The following is a 20,161-nucleotide window of genomic DNA, read 5'->3' as shown; positions in this document are numbered from 1 at the left end:
AAATATATTAAAAAAATAAAAATAAAAAATGTTTTAAATGCATTAAAATGAAGCATGTGTTATGAAATGTGTAGCGCCTTCCGAGTCTTCCAATCATTCAAAGTGCTTTTACACTACATGTCACATTCACACACTGGTGGTCGAGGCTACCATACAAGGTGCCACCTGCCACTCAGTAACCATTCACACACTCACACACAGATGGAACAGCCATCGGGTGCAAGTTGAGGTTCAGGATCTTGCCCAAGGACACTTTGACATACAGACTGGAGGAGCTGTTGATCGAACTGCTGATCCTCCAATCAGTGGACGACCCGCTCTGCCTCTGAACCTCTGTCTGCCAACGTATACAACCCCACTCACCGACCCACCTGTGATAAGCAATATTGGCCCTTACTCCTAATTATTGATGAAAAAAATTGATTAGACTTTTCCTGCAAACAACAGCCATTTTAAAAAAGACACATAATTAGTTTAGTGGAAAAAGAAGGCCAATATTTATTCAGTCAGTATCATCCATGCGGAGGAAGATTGACTGGTGGAGATCCATCACTGTGTGAGGCTGTAACTGCAGGGAGAAGCTGTTTATGTGACGACACTGCACCCTGGTGAACACAGTGGGAGCTGCACTTTACCCTCAGCAGTGTTGCTGTGATTCAAAATGTGGCTCAGTGAAGGTTAACAGAGAAATAAGAGTTGTAGCCTGTTACTTCAGATTGTCCTCTTTAAGATGGGTTTTAAAGACAAATTAAAAGTTCTGGGACATTATTCAGAAGTTAAAGACTTAATGGACAGATTCTTAATATCTGTACTACTCTTTCTACTATACTACAAAGAAGAGAGAGATATTTGCTTTTGACTCTCATCAGTAATTTTCTTTTCCAGCCATATCCAGCTGAATCCTTCTAATATTCATGATAGGCCCAAAGCAACAATTAAAGGCCAAATAATATGTATTTATTTTGGGTATTCCTAACTCCTTTTTGTTTCTATGCTTTGGAAGTTTATTGAGAGCAATTCTTGTTTTTTTTATTCCCCCAGAGAAACATTATAAAAAGCTTTTTCATTTCTTTAAACCAAAATGCAGGTAATTTCAATGGAATCGAAGAAATAGTTAAAGAAAGTCAAAGAAAACCGTTCATTTTAATTTTCTTCGCTCTGCTCCACAGAGTAAGTGTTCTCCATCTAGTAAGATCTCCTCTAATAGTTTTAATCAACTCAGGGAAATGTATCTTAACATAATTTCCCCTCTTGAAAATATTTTTAAAACCAAGATATTTTAGTCCCTCCTTCTTCCAAACTATCTCGGTTGCACCAGGATGTGCTGGAAAAGTCAGACAGTTGCTTCACTCTTGTTCCAGTTTACTTTATACCCCGAAAAGTTGCAAAACTCCTTCATGAGATTAAATAAGTGTTGCACTGAGTTTGCTGGGTAAATAATATGTCATCTGCAAATAAATGTGTTTTGAAATCATACCCATGCAAAAAAATAAAAACTTGGTGATGAAGCTCAACTTCGCCCGGCACTCTTTGGGTCACCTGGCTTCACTGAGTCTTACATTGTTCATCCTGAATACCCAGAAACCCTCTGGCTGTGAGGCAACAATATTTACCACTGCGCCACCGTGCCGCCTCCAATTGGACAGTTGTGCCAAATATGAAGAAATTCCCTGAAGGCGTTTTCGAGGTATCGCGTCATGGAATTAAGACAGACAAGGTCACAGTGTCCTTGGCTTTGACCACCAAAAACTAATCAGGTATCGTTTACTACATGTTGACATTTGTGCCAAAGTTGAAGAAATTTCCTTTAGGCGTTCTTGACATATTGTGTTCTCAAGGATCGGACGGATGGACAACTGTCTACCTGCGTCATGGCTATCGTTGGTGCAGAGACATAAAAAATACCTCTTGCTCTTTATTTCTTGTCTCTTTATTATAAAGTCAGTGCTGTTGTTGATGATCTGAGCTGAACTCCTGTCTGTGTGTCCTCCAGTCTTTATCTGTGCACAGCGACGTGTCCAGTCGCTCTGTGAGTCGAGCGGTCAGCAGCCCCGTCCCTCCAGAGGAGCTGTCTCCGACCGCCGGAGGCATCGGGGGCTTCCCGGTGTTCGGAGGAGGGTATCCCAGCGCCCTGTCTCACCTGGAGGAAGGAGGCTTTGAGCAGGAGGAGGGGAAAGCTGAGGTCACCTGTATGTGAGCAGAACAGACGGACGGACGGACGGACGCGGACTGAAGCTGAGGATTTAAACGTTGTTGAAAAATGACCTGAACTCTGGGAAATCCACAGACTGTTGATCACGTTCATTTTAACAGAGACTTTAATGTAGAAGAGCGCCGCACTTTTTAAAAAACGTTTTTAATGAAGCCATAATGAGGTATTATTTACATCTACGTCCAAACTTTTATATTCAGATCTGTGGGGGAGAGACACGGGCACGTCCATGGGAGACACTTTACACTTTAATGCTTCTGTTTTTCTGATGAGTTCAGGTGTTCTTGGGAAATTGCTCCGTTACTATAAAGCACAGACTTCTGCACAGTTTGGGAACAACACAGGAGGTGAGATGAGGAACAGAGGGCTCTACTTTCTTTTGACGCAGCTCACACGTCTCACAGTTTAACACATTTTTGTTTCCCCTCAGCCTTTTTCTTTAGTGTCACATCACCCTCACCTCAAACTCACAGCTCCTCTCCTCGTTTGTAGACGGAGGCAGGATGTGAATATTTATCAGGGAGTCTGTCACAGTTTTCCTGTGCACATCGGTACTGAAAATAGTACTGCCTGACATCGTACACTCACACAGAGAACAGTATTTTCCTGTGACATCACAGCCAGCGAGGTGCTACCAGGAACTTTTCAGTGTTGTAAACTGGAGACATTTTATATATCAGTGTTGACCCCGTCCTCATGTTTCATCTGACTGGTGCCATTTTAAAATAACTCTGGAAACGTCTCATCATGCATTCATTTATTAAGTGTTATTTTATATTTCCTCTGTGATACTTTCCTCAGACGAGACTGCAGACTGCTGCTTTACAGCTGACATGGTACTGGACACACACCTGATACTTTCTCTGTGAGGATGAAGTCATGATGAAGACGATATATTTTAGTTTTATTTTAAGGGAACTCCACCGATTTTACACATTGAAGTTTGTGTGCGGGTTTTTGGGAAGTACGAGTGCATATGTGGGAAAAAAAGTTGTATTGACGAACGGTTGGGACTGAAGAGAATCTGTGGAAGCTCATTTCTGCCGGTGTGATAGGAAAAGATCCTGTCAGACAATATTATGAGACTTTCTCAAATAAAGACTTAGTGTCACAAAAAAAAACTGACTAGAATCTCAAGATAACATGACTGACTTTGTATCTTAAAATAATGTGAAACAATGCTAATTCATTATTAGATTTAAGAGTCACTTTTGAGAAAGTTTTTTAATATTTTGAAATACTAACTCTACATTGAGAGAGTTCCTTTTTATTTTGAGGTAATTAAGTCATTATTTTGGGCGAGTTTCTCATTATTTTGTGATACTGGGTAATTATTTTTGAGTAATTATTATATTTGGAATATCTCATTACATTGAGAACATTTCTCTATTTCAGAAGTGACTTTAAGAAAGTTTCTCATTATTTTGAGATGCCACGTCATTTTGAGTTTCTCATTTTTTGGGGAGTTTCTCGTTAGTTTTACAACGTTTGTCATTATTTTGAGATCAGTCATTTTTGAGAAGATGCTTAATTATTTTGGAACACAAACTGATTACAATTAGAATATTTATCTATATTTGAGATAAGTCATTATTTTGAGATCAGTTATAATCGAGCATGTTTTCCAACATTTCTCTGTTTCAAAATAAGTGATTTTGGGAAAGTATCTCAATTATTTTGAGATGCTAACTCACTACATTGAGGTTTCTCTATTTAGATTCTCAAGTCATACTTATTTAATGACACTGAGTCATTGTTTTGAGAGTTTCTCATTTTGTGATACTCAAAGTTTCTTATTAAGTCTCATTTTGAGATCCTATGACTTCATTTAGTCTGAGTCATTATTTCAAGATAATTAAAGGATAACCTGCATTTTTCAACCTAGACTCTATTCCCCTGTGTAAATTAGACAAATTTTAAATCTGGTCCAGTATTAAGTGAACAGAGCAACAGGCTGTAATGGAGGCACACAGGGCAATTAACTATATGTCCATTAAAAGTGGTTATTTTTGCCCCAGAGCGACACAGACTGTTGTTTTAAGTGGCTGAAGCGTCTCTTTACCGTTTGCTTGATCAGGTCTGTTGTTGCTTTGTTAAGCTAAAGTCTCCTTGAAATATCACGAGATGTCACTTGTTGCAGTGGAAAATTGAGTGAACATAAAATCGTCGTTCACATCAGTCTCTTTGACCAATTTGCACAAGGACATATGGTCCTTGTTGACAAATGCCAAACTTATCCTAAGTCTTTATTTTTTGAGATATTGTCATTATTTCCAGAAGGTTTCTCATGACTAAGATCTTTTCTGTCATCACATTGGCAGAAATGTGTTTCCACAGTAAGACAAGTTTGAAAGTGTGAAGAAATCTGGGGATTTGTTAGAAAGAAGTGTTTACCAGACCTCTGCAGGCTTAATTTGCAGCTACTAGCTTAACACACCCAAATCTCTTCTGAGCTGTCGGTGATTGGGTTGCATTGTGGGTAATGTAGGCACCAGGTTTAGACCAGGAAGAATAATTTGTGAAATTAAGAGACGACTCCTTTATAAAAGTGTCCACTCTGAGTCTGAGAATGTTTCAGGAGTGAAAGTGTAAAATCGGTGGAGTCGTCTTTATTAAACGCTATGAAAGGGATGTTGTTTTAAAGAAGATATGATGCTGCTGTATATAAATATATTAGATGTTAGTAATCATTGTGCAGATTCTGACTTATTGTGATGCATGTTATTTTGCGTCTTTGGGGGGAAGTAATGAGATCAAAGGAACTGAGAGTATAGTTTTAGGTTTCCAGTGATGTACACACACACACGCCGCCCACATCTTGACTGCTCCATGTTTTAAATGTGTTACGCTCCACAAACTCCCCGTCAGAGTTTACTAAATGTCAGTATTAATATTCCAGCCTTTCCTTTTTTTGGAGAGTTGTACATTTTGCCTCCTTTTTTATTGCATTAAACACTATTTCCCATGGTTTGTGCGTCATGTCTGATTAACAGCGTCTTCTGCAGTGTTGGTTATGACTCACTCTGGTTATGATTAATCAACACAAGTGTCAGATTTCACACCCGTCTGCAGGAAATCACTGAATAACTTTCAAATGTCCACACAGCCACCTGAATAATAGGTCTTTTTTATTAACAGACATCATGAAAATGTCGACAGTAACAAAATTTTTTAGTCCATTTAAAAAAAAAAAGTGGGTTTGGATTGACAAGACTCCTCCCACAAAATAACTTAATGAGGGGGAGGGTAAAAGAAGGGAGGTTGTGCTCCGATACGTAAATGTGGCCGATATTTCATCCTTTCCTCGAGGTATTTACTCATCAAATATCAAGTAAAGAACTGGCCTACAGCAGCGCAGTCCTGTCACATGTGTCTCAGTCGAGGAGAGGGGAATATCAGGCACATTTCACACAGTATTAAAATGGGGGCATGTCACAAAGCAGGATCAGAGTTAGCCAACGAGCCTTCCTAAATACTCTGAAACACTGTTCAGAGGCCAAAGAGAAAGAATATCTGACTGCTAGTACACTAACAAAGCTAGAGATTAAGTTTCTTTGATCACTACCACACAAGCCACACACCTACAGTTGTGTTTTAATAGCATTATTAAGTCAGCAGGCTAATTTAGTGATCCATTTCATGGGACAACCCCCCGAAAAACAGAATGGTAGGCAACACAAGCAGATAGAGAAACAGAAGCAGACACAAAAAGTGAAGCACCATCAGAAAACATGATAGTGAATTAAGAGAGGAGGAGGAGGAGGAGGAGGGGGGAGTGGGGTTATATACAGAGGGAGGGGAGGCTGTCAGTGTGTGCCTTTGTCTACAGAGGGAGGGGAGGCTGTCAGTGTGTGCCTTTGTCAACAATACAGGTCACCATGATTACATTTTTTTTTGCAAATCCAGCTGCTTAAAGAAGATTAAAGGAAAAAGGGGTTTCCCCTAGAGGAGTAGTGTGAGAGCAGGGGCTGCGTCCAGAGACACAGTGTGAGTCTGGACAAACACAGAGAGTGTACATAGGATAGAAAACGTCATCTTGTCCTGCAGGCATGGCTGAACTCTGCTCCCGCTATTCTTTAACCCTTACTTCCTTTGAGATAGACACAGGTGACGAGGGTGGAGGGACATGGACAGTGTTACTAGACAGGAGCCTTAATACACTGTAGTGTGTTTATATATTTGTATGTGTGTGTTGTGTGTGTGCGTATGCAGGGTGTGTGTGTGAGTGTGTCTCCTCTGTCGTGTGTGAAGTCGTGTGTTTTACATGTGTCTCCCTTTATGGCAGCAGCTTGTTTCTTTAGGCCTCGCTCTCCCCGGCTGATGAGGTGTTCTGCACTTCCTCCTCCAGAATGGGCACGATCAGGTTGTCCTTGGACATCAGGTTGTACTTCATGACGAAGCGCGTGAACCGGTGACACAGGAACGTTTCATTCTGTACACAGACACACACGCCACAACAAATGAAGTCCTGCGAACTGCTTTTAAGAAAAGGTTAAAGACAGAAAAGTTACACAAGGATCTGGTTCAGGAAGTCCTCCCTGACACCGACTGTTTACTGCACCTGGGAATATTATCTATGAGCATGGTCTTTTTTGTAATTAAATTCTAATTGCATTTTTAACATGAAAATTGTTCATAAAATAACGTTCGAGATGAGCAGGGCCTGTGCAGAACTGATCACCGGCGATCGCTTCACACGGTTTGCCAGTTAGATTCATGTCTGGCTTCATCCCGACTCTGACGTCATACGAAAGTGGACAGCGATAATCTTGTGAGATCAAGGCGGCCGCAGTTTTTAGAGCCAGGTGCTGCAGTTGCTCTTTACGGACTGCAAGACCCCGAGCATGATGGGAAACATCCAGCTCTCACCTGATCAAACAGCTGACTGGTTTAGATGTTGACTCAATGAGATGATGTTTAATATAAACTAATTTTTGTTGAATGGGAGAGAGCTTGATTTTACTTCTCTGATTCTTTTAATAGTTTACATGTTGAGTGACTGATGGTGAAGTTTAGTAGTCACTCAACATCTGTTCATGTAGTCATGTACATAAGCATGTGGTGGGAGCCCGCAGGCCAGAACTGAGCCTGTAGCCACTGTGGCAAGGACACTGCCTTTGATACATGGGACACACGCTCTACCCACTAAGCCACCGGGCCATGCCCTGCCTTACTGTTTAGAGACTCAAGTTTAAATTTAAGAAACTAATCGTACCTAAACAAAAAACAACAACAAGAAGAAAACCCAGAATTAATTCCAAAACACGGGCATCTTTAAAGTGTACTCGCTTCATGAGATACTTCCAGTGAAACCTACCTCATACTTGTCAAATATCTGGCGGTGATGGAAGTAGGCATGAGAGAATATCCTATAGATACGACGACAGACGGAGCCCAGTTTGGCCACTGATGACTCCTTGATGCTCACCCTAAAAACAGAAGACAAATCACACAATCACAATCAGAAATACTTTATTGATCCCTGAGTGGAAATTGTGATTCATTACAGCTGCTCCGATGTAAAGAATAGAGATTTATATTATAAGTAAGACTAGGCGTATGAAATAGAAGTGTGTAAATATGAAGTAATAAAAAACAATGAGAAATAAAAATGTGCATTATACTACAATGTCTAACACTAGTACCTAAGACATTAAGAATAAAATATATATCTTCACTGTGCCGAGTCTGTAAGTGTGTAAAAATACACCAATCTGCAGCTGACTTTTGTAACTAGAGTGTCTGCTCATTGTTTTTGTTTTCTGGCTCACAGCTCTACAGTTCTGGTTCACTCTCGCTGCTCTCATAGTGTTGTTTTCAGAAAAATCTGTAAAACGCCACAGTGCACCAGCTGCTCAGCAGGAAACAGCAGACAAACACAGTGGAGCATTTAGCAGCTAAAGAGACAGATATATCCCTTGGGAGATTGTGTTCACACTGTGTTTCTGCTGCCCCCAAGCGGCCAACTAAAAATCAGGTTTAGGGAGGACCACTGACCTGCTGGGGAAGTATTTGTTGCTATTGAGAAGACAGGCAGCTCCGTCCAGCGTGTGCCTGGTGTAATCAATGGCAGGGCACTGTGGACATGTAAATATGACCGTCATTAACAGACATAAATCATACTTTGGGATACATACATACATGGAGATAATTCTACTTATAACCGTGACAAAAACGATCTTCCTAACTCACCTCTTTGGGTGTCTTGTGGGCAGCACATAAAAAGATCCACTGCTCTGTGGCTGTCATCTGAGTGCAGGTGTCTGGATGGCATTCACTCTGAAGGAGGAGAGACAAGTGTCACTAGATTGACAAGATTGACAAAACTTCCTTCAATCTAAGCATCCTCAAAATACGAAAATTAGAAAAAGTCTGTCTATCTGGTGAGTTCGATGACTTACCTGCAGTTTTACAGCTAGTCCATTGAGCTCCAGGCAGAACTGCCTACAGACACACACACAACAAGAGCAACATTAGGAGAAAATAACATGAACGAGTCATCCTGCTGTATCTAATGACAATTTAAACACAATTTATGGGCAGGGGTTAAAAGTTACTTGAGGGGCTAAGTACATCTATACTGCACCCTGCTCTCCTGTTCATTATCATCTATTCATCTTTTGTATAAATCCTATGTCCTCACATTTTTGACACTGTAAACTAAACAAGAAATCCAGAACCATTTATGGTATGTTTGGGGTACCTTCAAAATAGCATGACATTATTTCATATTAGTTAAATACAATGCATCAAGGAGGTCAAGACGTCCTATGTTGTGTTCATACCGGGCACGAAAATAAAACAATTCATGCAAGTGAATTACATGTAAAGTCAATGTGATGTGGTCAGACGCGACATGGATGCAGCATGATGGATGGAGTGAAGCAACGAGAGTGACGCGAATTAAGCGGCATGAATGAAGCAAGCAGCGTTTTTTTTCATTGTTTTCCATGTAGACATGCAGCACACGTGCGCACACTCAAACGCCAGAGCGACGCTGTTGTGGCACACAAACGTTCCAGAGGACCTATTTTTATATGGATATTTTTTTAGGGCTTTTTTGCCTTTAATTGATAGGACAGATGTTTTAGCGTGAAAGGGGGAGAGAGAGGGGATGACATGTAGCAAAAGGCCGAACGCGCGGCCACTGCGGAAAGGACAGAGCCTATGTACATGGGGCGCCTGCTTTACCAGGTAAACTAATGAGTGCCCTGCGAGCACCTATTTTTCAGGACGCAAAGACTGCGCCTTGAGATAAACTGAGCTCAACTTCTGGAACGCCGCAACCTGCTGCCATGCCCTTGAAAGCTGGCACAGAAAAGGCACAAGAGTAGCACCCAGCACTCGATCTCAAGTTTAGAAGTTTAAAGACGCAACATGTGTATGAGCCCTAGCACGGTTCTGCTGAACTGGGTTAAGTGAATGAATAAAGAGATCAAAAAAGAAACAGAAAGAAATCCACAACCCCTGAACCTTCCAAAAACATATAAAATAATGTGTCAAAAGTATTCAGACTTCTTCAACATACCTGAGATGCTCATACTTCCACACTCCTTCATCCTGACCCTCTGGAGGCTCCAGGATTTTGTCGATATTGGAGCAATCTGATCTAATATTCTGCTGAATGTACTGAAACAGAACCATCACACAACACATTGTTATTAGAGACCCTCACGGAGCCACAGCAACATACAAGATCTCCCTCACCTTTATATGGCAACAATACACTGGTAACACTACTCTCTTCCTGTAAGCTCACACACCTGAGGTCCCCAAACATGAGGTCCACAGCTGGATATTTTTCATATCAGTGTTCATCTTACCAAGTGACTGTGTGACATTTTCTCTTTGCGTTACCCTGAACAGTGTCTCCATTGTACTAAAACTTTGGAGGAGAGTCACTTGTTGGGTTAACTCAACCTGCTGAAGCCTGATACAAACCTCCTCTGATATTAGGAATGCATTTTGTCTTTCATCGCTTACATTGGAACAGCATTAGAAGGGGATCTGTTCATGGCAAGTAGGGACAGGATGAAAGATTACAGCAAACATTCCTCCTGTTCACTCAGCGACCATATGGGCACATGAATATTGTGTCAGGACACACATGGAATAATGTCCTTAGACTGCGATTGTTCAATTTTCTGAACATATTTATTGTAGCTGCTGACTGAAATAAGCAATAAATGCCTTGAAAAACATACACTATTAATGATTGTTTATACTTACATAAAGTCAACCACTCAGAAAAAGCATGTTACCCGATCATTAATTTTAAAGCCATTATTGGCTGATACTGATAACATGCTGATATTACCGTGCATCCCTAAAACATAGTTATGAATACTATATACCATTTATGCCAACATATCCCCCTAAATCCTACAAAGTGGACTTTTGACTGGACCTTTGATACCTTTATTTATTGGTTTATTTACAGATTCAGATTACTGTAAAACTTCAATTTTAAGCCAAACCCCAATTAATCACCTAGGCCCTTTTACTTGCCTGGTGTAGTAACATGTTTTAAGAAACAAACGCCTGTCTCAATTAGAGGCCTGGTTTGATTCCCAAGCAGTTTTTTATAGAAGATCTTCTGAGGTATAAAAGTGGGCTTTTGGCTACCTCAAATTATGTGTCCATTCCATGATAACCCTGTAAGTTATTCTTATTAATCAGAGGGCTTTTTCATAAAAATAATCCAAGCTGTGAGGATTGTTTTAACAGGATAAAATGGTGTTGTGTCAGTGTGCAGGGTGCTGTAACTCACTCTGTCTCTGACACTCTGTCAAAGCTAAATCAAATGAATGATTCATAGGTGATATATTGTCTGAAGCCTAATTTTTAAACAAGTTATATTCATACTGGTTTAAATACACAATTTGAATGTATGTCCTGATCTTTGCTGAGCAACAGTTTTGTGTAAAAGGAATTAAATGCCTGTCTCAAATACAGGCCTGTTGATTTCAGTGATTTAAGCAAATAATAGCCCGGGCTATTAATTCAAGTTTTACGATAATAATACTACATATAATGGACAAATTAATCACGTAGTATTATCATGGGTACGATAAGAATCTACTGATCTCTTGGAGGAATTCACAAGCTACCCTGCAGTAAATATAGCAACATTAATCAATAATTATAATAAAATAATATGACTTGCGTTATTCTGAAATGGGCCTTTTTGCGTAATGAGTACTTTTACTTTTAATACATTTTAAAATGTAGGAGTTTAACTTGAAACATGGTAGTATTACAGTGTGACACTGCTACTTTTACTGAGCTCTGAATACTTCTTCAACCACTGACAGATGGGTGGGGAACACACACACACACACACACACACACACACACACAACATGTCAACACACCTGTTGGACAGCCAGGGTGCTGTCCATCTCCTCAAATGATTCATCCGGCCAGTTGTAGAAATCCTACACATGGAGGGAGGATAATTTTAGTCTACACACTCAGAGTGGACAGAGCTGCTATTGTAGCATAAACAATGCTAACCACATAACTATCATCTGACGTGAACTAACGACCCTACCGTCATTACACATATATGACCAATGACATGACGAAAGGAAGCTAACGTTAGCCATGCTACGCTAACTGAAGTTTGGTGACAAGCTCTCTGCTGAGAGAACACCTTACTGTTAAAGCTAGCAGCCGTTTATTTTTCTACATTATCACACAGCTACGAAGCTAACCTGACGCTAGCTAGTTAGCTTGATAACGTCAGCCGGGGTGCGACTGCTTCCTGCAAAGAAAACAACTAAAGAGCAGTAGATAAGTTAGCCACAGTGGCGATATAGACTCGTTTGTGAACCAAACTGGCTGAGTGGCTATATAAGCAACATTTATTGATACGCAACGGAGCTGATAAATGTAGAGCAAACCCTATTTAATTTAACGTTCATCCAGGAACTAGACGGGAGCAGCAGCTAACGATAGCTAACTGGCTATTTCCAGGTCAGGCCCCTTCTTATGTGTAGTCTGCGACCTGAGTTATCGACAAAAGTGAAGTAAAACACCAGGACTCGAGCGAGACTTTATCGCAGAGTCGTGGGAGGCTGTTCGCGGTGTTGTTGGGGTGTTCCCGCGGGGTGGAAACGCACCTTTGCCTTGGTTCCAGGCCGATTCCTCCTGAGAACTGCAGTACCCTCCGCCATGACCATCTCGACAGAATACCCGGATGTTCGTCAGCAGCTGTGTTGTAGCAGCGGACTCGGATATGAATCACAGACGGTGCAACGAGCACGACGCGACGGGCTCATATTTAATTTATTTTAGGTTATTATAGGTTTATTTTAATTAATTACACATTTATAACCGACACTGGAAAGTAAATAATTACATTTACTCGAGTACTGTGCTTTATTAAAAAAAAAAAAAAAACACGAGGTAGCTGTAGGCTCCTCAGTAGAGGAGTTTATGTCAGTATTCAAATACTTTACTTAAAGGGAAACTTCACCCATTTCCAGAGTTCATACATGTAATCTCTAAGGTCTGAGACAGTCCAAAATTATTAGTAAAAATGAACCAAATCTAAAAACTCAAGTGCTAAAACTCAAATTTGTGATGTCAGAGTATAAAGTCTGGAGCTGCTCCTTAACACAATGCCTGGTGGAAGATGTGAAAGATGACACTGAGAGGAATGTTCTGAGTATATGGGTATATTTGCTGTTTCAACAGAACAAAGCTCATTTGGATATCTGGAAGGAGTTTAAGTATCTCAGGGTCTTGTTCACAGTGAGGGTAAAATGGAGCGTGAGACGGATCGGGGGTTTCGTGTGGCCTGCGCCGGACCGTTTTGGTGGTGAAGAGGGAGCTGAGCCAGAAGACAAAGCTTTCGATTTACTGGTCCATCTAAGTCTCAACCCTCACCTATGGTCATGAGCTCTGGGTAGTGACTGAAAGAATGAGGTCACAGATACAAGTGGCTGAAATGAGTTTCCCCTGTAGGGTGTCTGTCTGGGCTCAGCCTTAGAGATAGGGGGAGGAGTCAGACATCCGAAGGGAGCTCGGAGTAGAGCCGCTGCTCCTTCGCATTGAAAAGGGGTCAGTTGAGGTGGTTCAACATCTGATCAGGATCCTCCTGGACGCCTCCTGTTAGAGGTGTTTCAGGCATGTCCCACTGGTAGGAGGCCCCGGGGCAGACCCAGAACACACTAGAGGGATTATATATCTCATCTGACCCAGAACACACTAGAGGGATTATATATCTCATCTGGTCTGGGAACTCCTCAGGGTCCTCCAGGAGGAGCTGGAAAGCATTGCTGAGGAGAGGGACATCTGGAATACTTTGCTCAGCCTGCTGTCCTCACAACCCAGCTTTGGATAAGCAGTTGACAAAGGATGGACATCTGGACAGAGGCTATGATATGGTATCATATCATCATAATGGTATCTTCACAGCCTATCAGAGGGCGGCACACACAGAAAGAACCTGCCTCATTGTCAGACGGAAGCACATATCTACACCACACTTCAAAACATTTTTTGTATTGTATTTGGACAGACAACAAATTCTACCCTGTATGTACACGGAGCTTCTGCTGTATTAACTGTTGTCAGAATAAACACAGATTTGTCATAAATCCTTCTTACATAACGACACAACCCAGAGGCCCACCAGTAAAATCAACAGGGGCCTAACAGAAGGCCCTGGGGGACTCCAACAGGTCGATCCGGCCCTGACAGTCGCTCAGTAAATAGTTAAATTAGCTCCACGTTCACCAGCTGCAGCTTTAAATACTGCTGAAGACAAGAATGCATCACTAATAATACTAATACAAATTACAGTATATAATCTATTTTACACAACAGGTACTTTAACTGTTAAATAACATACCTCACTTTTGACTGTGTTAATATATTTTGTGTATACACTATACCCAATGATATAATATTACACCCAGACAGGTTTTATATTTGATATTCTGTTCTATATCGCTACATTATACTATATAATCTGTCATGTTACACTAAATACCATTACTTAGCCATATGAGACTGTATGCTGTGTGACCCACTGGTTGTTCTGGTAGTTACTGGTTTGTGAACGTTGGATGTTGTTTGTGTAATTCAAAGCACTCTCTGGCACAAGAATTTCCTTCGAGATAAATAAAGTTATATTGAATTTAATTAAAATTCTTCACAAAATCAGACTGTCATCAGACTTGCACGTTATCTTACAGTACAAGTTTAGTTTGGACTTACAGTATGTCGCCCTTCAGAGTAAGATTTGCCTTTTTAAAAATCAACATGGAGTGAAATCAGGGGGGTTTATCGAGCACTACGTCCCAAGGTTTCATTTGTTCTTGCACAAGTTATGTTCATTTCTGTTTGAGGGAGTAAACAGTAGTTATACAAGTATACACGAGTACTGAGGGCGGCCGCAAGACGCAGTCAAAAGCTACAGAAAAATTTATTAAGTGGACGTTGACTTCAGAATATTTAATCATGGAAACACTGGACATAAACTGCTTAATATGTTCAGCAACTGTTTGAAACGATGAGACAAAAAGACAACGATCAACAGTTCACCTTTATTATTGTAACAAAATGTGGTTAGAATTATTTACAATTGTATAACATAGAAAAAGAAAAGAAGAACAGACATGACAGAGGAAACTTAATGTCTTCTCTCCGGGGATGATGACAGGGACCGACATGATCTACAGCAACAACACGATGAAGACTCATTCGACGTATTTACCGAGGATGTCTCCGTCACGGAACAGGAAATAGTCCTGGAGGATTAAATAAATAAAATGTAAACAGGAGGGCAGAAGAGGAAACAAATCTGAACTGCTTCCTGTGACGACTGTACCATACCTTGTCTTCTAGGGTGACTTTAGTTCCTCCGTACTCTGGTAGAAGAACTTTCTCTCCAACCTTCACACTGACCGGCAGCACGTTCCCTTTCTAGAAAGAAACAGAAGATACCAACCATAACACCAGTCATTCCTCACAGCAGATACACCTGTATATCTCCACCCAGAGAACAAGCTCCAGCACCGGGCTGAGATAATTATCTCACCTGGTTGACAGAGCCGGGTCCGACCGCCACCACTGTGGCCTGCAGCACTTTGCCTTGAGACTTCTCTGGCAGCATGATGCCCCCCTTTGTTACCGTCTCTGCGGTGAAGCGCTCCACCAGCACCCGGTCGAACAGGGGGAGGAATTTTCTGAAGGCCTGTGAAGTGACCACAAACATTATAACACTTTACCTCTGTTACACCACTGAGTGAAGCCCTGATATGTGCTGTAAGAACCCCAAAATACCACAAGGGGGCCGTGTTGAGTCAGTGCTTCTGTTACTGAGACCCAAAGTCAGTAGACTTCAGACTGCACCGACTTCAGAGTCAGAGAGTTTTAGAACTGTAACTATGAGTCGATCGACAGAAAATTAATTGGTGACTTTAATGAAAATCTAATTATCATTTAATTTATTCAGCAAAAAAGCCAAACATCATTTGCTTGTTTCTTAAATGTGAAAATTTGATGCTTTTCTTTGTCACAACATGATATTAAACTGAACAGCTTTGTATTTTTGGACTGTGGGTCAGATAAAACGTGCCATTTGAATATGTCTCCTTGGGCTCTGGGAAATTCTGCACGGTGTGTTTCACCTTTTTCTGACATTTTATTCACAAAACCAAGGATCAATAAATCAAGAAAATAATGGGCAGATTAAATGACGACGAAATGACTCATTAGTTGCAGCCTTGGTGAGTTTCATCTGCAAGCACCAACTGATAAAACATAATCTCTAAATGACTTTAAGTGGCATAAAAGTGATGATGACAAAATGAACAAACTCAGGATTAAATGTTTTAAACAGAAATATATTTGGATTAAAATACAGGAATGATTAATCAGCAGTTGTGGTTGGTGTTTAAGAAATGAAGTAATTTTTTAGGCAATAATTATTTGCTGATTTCATGTTTCATGTGAGAATTTGATGCTTTTCTTTGTCATACAGGATCACAAACTGAATTTTAGGATGAAAAACATGCCATTTTAAGACTTTCCCTTGAGCTCTATTGTCACCATTTTCTGACATTTTATTGACAAAGTGGTTAATCAATAAATCAAGAAAATAATGGGCAGATTAATGAGTAATGACACGTATTGTTAGCTGCAGCCCTGGTGGGTTTTGCGACATCTACAAGCACAAACTGATAAAACAGAATCAAAGTGAAGTGATATAAGAACAAGGGTAACTCTTATGAAACGACAATACAAAAAAACTCAGCTCAGGAGTCAGTTGAAATGTGTTTTCAACGCAGAAAAAAAATCTGGTTAAAATACAGGAATGATTCATCTGTGGCTGCTTTGAAGGAGGAAGGAAGGTAAAGAGGAGGGAGGAGGAAGGGGGAGGTTACAGAGAGCTTAATTAAAGACAGAATCTAACCAATAAATGAGCAGCTCCTCACAGACACAGCCTTTGTCAAGTCAATTATTACAAAACTCAAGTCAGCGTTTCTTAATAATGTCAGTTCAGGTTAGGAGCAGCAGAGGAATGAGGGAGGACCAGATTTAAAACAGCAGCTGCCAACATGTCTGATAACAGCAGATGTTCCGGTGACCTTGGGTGAAGGTTGTTTGGGAAAGAGGTGGTGGTGCTGGTGGAGGGGAGTTGGGGGGTGGGGTAAGGACACGTCCCAGTTTGTTGACATATCAGATTCAGTAAACGACCAAAGGAGGTGGAGTTACTTATTCATGGTGACAGTTTAACCCGAGGCCGCAGACGACTGCTGATAAAATACTTTGATTATAACGTAGATGCATCTTTAAGTTTTGGGGACTCGGTTACAAAATCCAATCAGAAACAAACAAACACTGAACGATGATAACAGCTTTGATTTGTGATGAAACGTCCTCCAGGTTTTTAAACAAGATAACGCTCAAGGACGGTTCTTCCAGAAGGTTCTCTGTTATGAGATGGTGGTGGGGGACGTTGCATAAGGTGGTTATGATTAACTTCACATTTCCTAACTGCTGGCTCCATAAACTGTTTTCATACTCAAGTGTTTTACACCATTTATATAACATGGAGATTAAAACCTTTTATTTCAACAGCATCTCAAACTACAGGCTCAAAAATGACGGAATGAAATCAGTTTTTTAAAATGTTCATAAAGAGTGAACCTTACTGCAGGGCAGCTCAGTTAAATACAACTAATAAACCAGTAACTTTTTTGGGGCTGTTTTTTTTTTTTCATAATACACTGGTATTCTGCTTAGTGTTGTAAGAGTCCAACTAATTTTATTTGATAGGGACGATGCAGTTTAACATGACCAAGTATGACACTGAGAGTTTATAACTAATGCCAATTTCATCTGTTTCCCTAGTCGGGCTTTTATATGTCAGCCTATAGTGCTGATAAAATATATCACAACACACGACAAATTTAAAACCATGCAAAGTTGAACTAGTATTTAAGTCCGAGTGCATCTTTAGTAGTACAAAAATGTCTAAATGAGAAAATAAAGTATAGAAATTGTAAATAATTAAATGTAATATTTAATACATACAAATAATATATAATAATGATAATATTTAATCAAAAGTTAGAATAAAATGTCTAACATAAAATAAAAATAAAATAATAAAATATGGAAAAAAGAATATAAATTGCAAATAATGAAATATAATGCTTAATGTGATAATAATAACAATAATTTAATTAAAAGTCAGAACATTAAATCTCCATTAATTTAGCAGTTATTTTAAAGACTTTTAAAACATATATTCCAGGTTTTTACATTAAAACCAAAATTAATTATAAAAACATGAAACATGAGACTGATCTGACCTATGGTGAGCATGGACAGGTCGTGAGGTCACAGCTACGTAACGGAAGCCGGAACTGGTTTAAACGGGCATGCAATCCAAATTATTCACTGACCAAGGGCATGCATTGCAAAATATATTAATTATCCTACTAGCAGGTAATAATATTAACAGTAAGAGAGGAAAGGCACAAAATTATTGTGAACACTGGTGTGTGTGTGTGTGTGTGTGATCACTGAGACTTAATTCATCCACATGTGCAGCTGCTGAAGTCATGAATGAATGAATGAATGAATGAATGAATGAATGAATGTCAGGATCAGTTAGCTGTAGGATTATTACTGTGTCTGCACATGATCGCAGCTCTCCTGTCTGATAATCACTATGTGAGGCAGCAGAAACATGTGTTAGCTAACAGTGAGTGTGTAGCTGCACATATTAAACCTGTGTGTTCTCTTGTGACACTTTAAACAGTGAATAATACAGATGAACATGTGTGTGTGTGACACGCGTCCCTCTCCTCTCTCTGCTCTCCAACAGCTTGACCTTGTGAGTCGATATTAAAGGCAGCTAACACATCATTAGCTCGATGCTAACGCTAACTTAGCAGCCTCCCTTTCACACTGTATTTACTTATCTGTCTATCTGCTGTATTAAATATGAACACGGACATTTTGTGGACAAAGTCTCTTACCATTTCAGGACGTGTGAGAGCTGTGAGAGTCCACGTGAAGCTGCTGCACCCCGGTTTCTTCTACTGACACTGAAGGGGAAGCTCTCCACGTGAGGAAATATCCAGAACGCGCATGCGCAGTACCTGCTCAGAACTTGCCTGAAGATTCTTGGACAAACAGAAAGTTCCACTACACCTGAGGCAAACCGGAAACACACGTGTCCATCTATATACGTTATTTTAATAGATTAATATATGTTATATACGTGTTTCTGCAGTGTTTTCTCTTTTATTCACACATTAACAGCTGAAGCAATATTGCACAATGTCAACTTTGACCTTTGTTTTTTTCCTCCAATGGCACACAAGAAAATTCTAGAAGCGGCGGCCCCGGAACGAGCATGGACACATACTCTGAATTATAAAATCACACAGAGAAATAAACACATGGATGTGTCAGTGATAAAAATCACAAGTGATGGCGTTTATATTTAACTTTTGATTTTATGTCATAGATACTTTAAATGATATGTCGCCAAAGGAGCTTGTTTAATTACAAACATTAATATAAAAGACTGATAAAAGCAGTGCTGGGAAAGTATTCTTTACTCAAGTAAAAGTGCTGATACCACACAGGAAAAATACTCCGTTACTGGTAGAAGTCCTTCATCAAAAAAGTTACTTAAAGTAGCCGAGGTAAGTATTTCAGGAAAATGTATTTAAAGTAATAAAGTAAAAGTACTCATTCTGCAGGAAGAGGCCCCTTCAGATTCATAATAGAGTAAAACTACTACTACTAATAATAATACTAATAATAAAGATAGAAAGTGGATGAATGGAAGGTTACCAGCTTGTGAGTAAAAATAAATAAATAAGAATAATTATTTTATTTACATTATTTTTACTTTATTATTTTGTATATGATTTTATTTATTATCTATGTTATTATCATTTATTTATTTAAATGTAAAGTACTCATTAAGTAAGTAAATAGGTACTTTCACATACATTTAATTAATGTGCCCTCACTTAAAAAAATAAAAAATAAAAATAAGAATTTAAAAAATATATGTAATTATTATTTATTTAATCAATAAAAATAAATAAATAGAGATATTTTTTTAAATAAAAAATAAAAAATACATGAAATAATGATTGTATATATTGTTTTTATTTTTCATTTATATTTTTTTAATTCATTATTTATGTTATTATTATTTATTAAAATTTAAAAATAAAAACAAAATAAAACGGCATGTCAGATAGTAAAAAAGCATGATGTATAAATAAATAAAAAATATTAATAACTGTAGGAAGCCTTAAAAAAAGATACCACTCTGCATAATAAGTACTGTTACTTTTTTAAGTATATTTCAATTCTAATAATGTGTGTGCCTTCACTTGAGTGAGGTTTTAAATGCAGGTCAGAGTATTATAACACAGTTACATGTATTTGCACATTAGA

General features: G+C 39.3%; 2 protein-coding genes across 5 annotated transcripts in view; one reads left to right on the top strand and one right to left on the bottom strand.

The window, feature by feature from the left end:
* rftn2 (raftlin family member 2) overlaps nucleotides 1–6,035 on the top strand; it is a 33,322-nt gene extending 27,287 nt beyond the window's left edge. For both annotated transcript variants that reach the window (XM_050048206.1, XM_050048208.1), the window contains exon 9: nucleotides 1,994–6,035. In XM_050048206.1, the coding sequence (XP_049904163.1) occupies nucleotides 1,994–2,197 (204 nt within the window). In that variant the 3' untranslated portion in view covers nucleotides 2,198–6,035. The remainder of the gene's footprint in view (nucleotides 1–1,993) is intronic.
* LOC126392668 (MOB-like protein phocein) lies at nucleotides 6,030–18,870 on the bottom strand. Of its 3 annotated transcripts, XM_050048211.1 has the most exons (9): nucleotides 18,718–18,870; nucleotides 15,264–15,419; nucleotides 11,587–11,649; nucleotides 9,741–9,841; nucleotides 8,614–8,656; nucleotides 8,405–8,491; nucleotides 8,210–8,289; nucleotides 7,530–7,641; nucleotides 6,030–6,644 (listed from the first exon to the last, which is right to left on the bottom strand). In XM_050048211.1, the coding sequence occupies exons 1-9, from the start codon at nucleotides 18,718–18,720 to the stop codon at nucleotides 6,510–6,512; spliced, it is 780 nt and encodes a 259-aa protein (XP_049904168.1). In that variant the 5' UTR covers nucleotides 18,721–18,870; the 3' UTR covers nucleotides 6,030–6,509. The 3 variants fall into 3 exon arrangements, with proteins under 3 accessions (XP_049904168.1, XP_049904166.1, XP_049904167.1); XM_050048209.1 differs by lacking the exons at nucleotides 15,264–15,419; nucleotides 18,718–18,870 and adding an exon at nucleotides 12,337–12,431; XM_050048210.1 differs by lacking the exons at nucleotides 6,030–6,644; nucleotides 7,530–7,641; nucleotides 8,210–8,289; ... (2 more) ...; nucleotides 9,741–9,841; nucleotides 11,587–11,649 and adding exons at nucleotides 14,758–14,973; nucleotides 15,059–15,148.
* Between the last annotated feature and the right edge of the window lie 1,291 nt (nucleotides 18,871–20,161).

Source organism: Epinephelus moara, chromosome 7 (genome assembly GCF_006386435.1).
Source record: "Epinephelus moara isolate mb chromosome 7, YSFRI_EMoa_1.0, whole genome shotgun sequence".
NCBI lineage: Eukaryota > Metazoa > Chordata > Actinopteri > Perciformes > Serranidae > Epinephelus > Epinephelus moara.
Note: the sequence above shows the minus strand (reverse complement) of the source record. Positions and strands in the feature narration are given on the sequence as shown.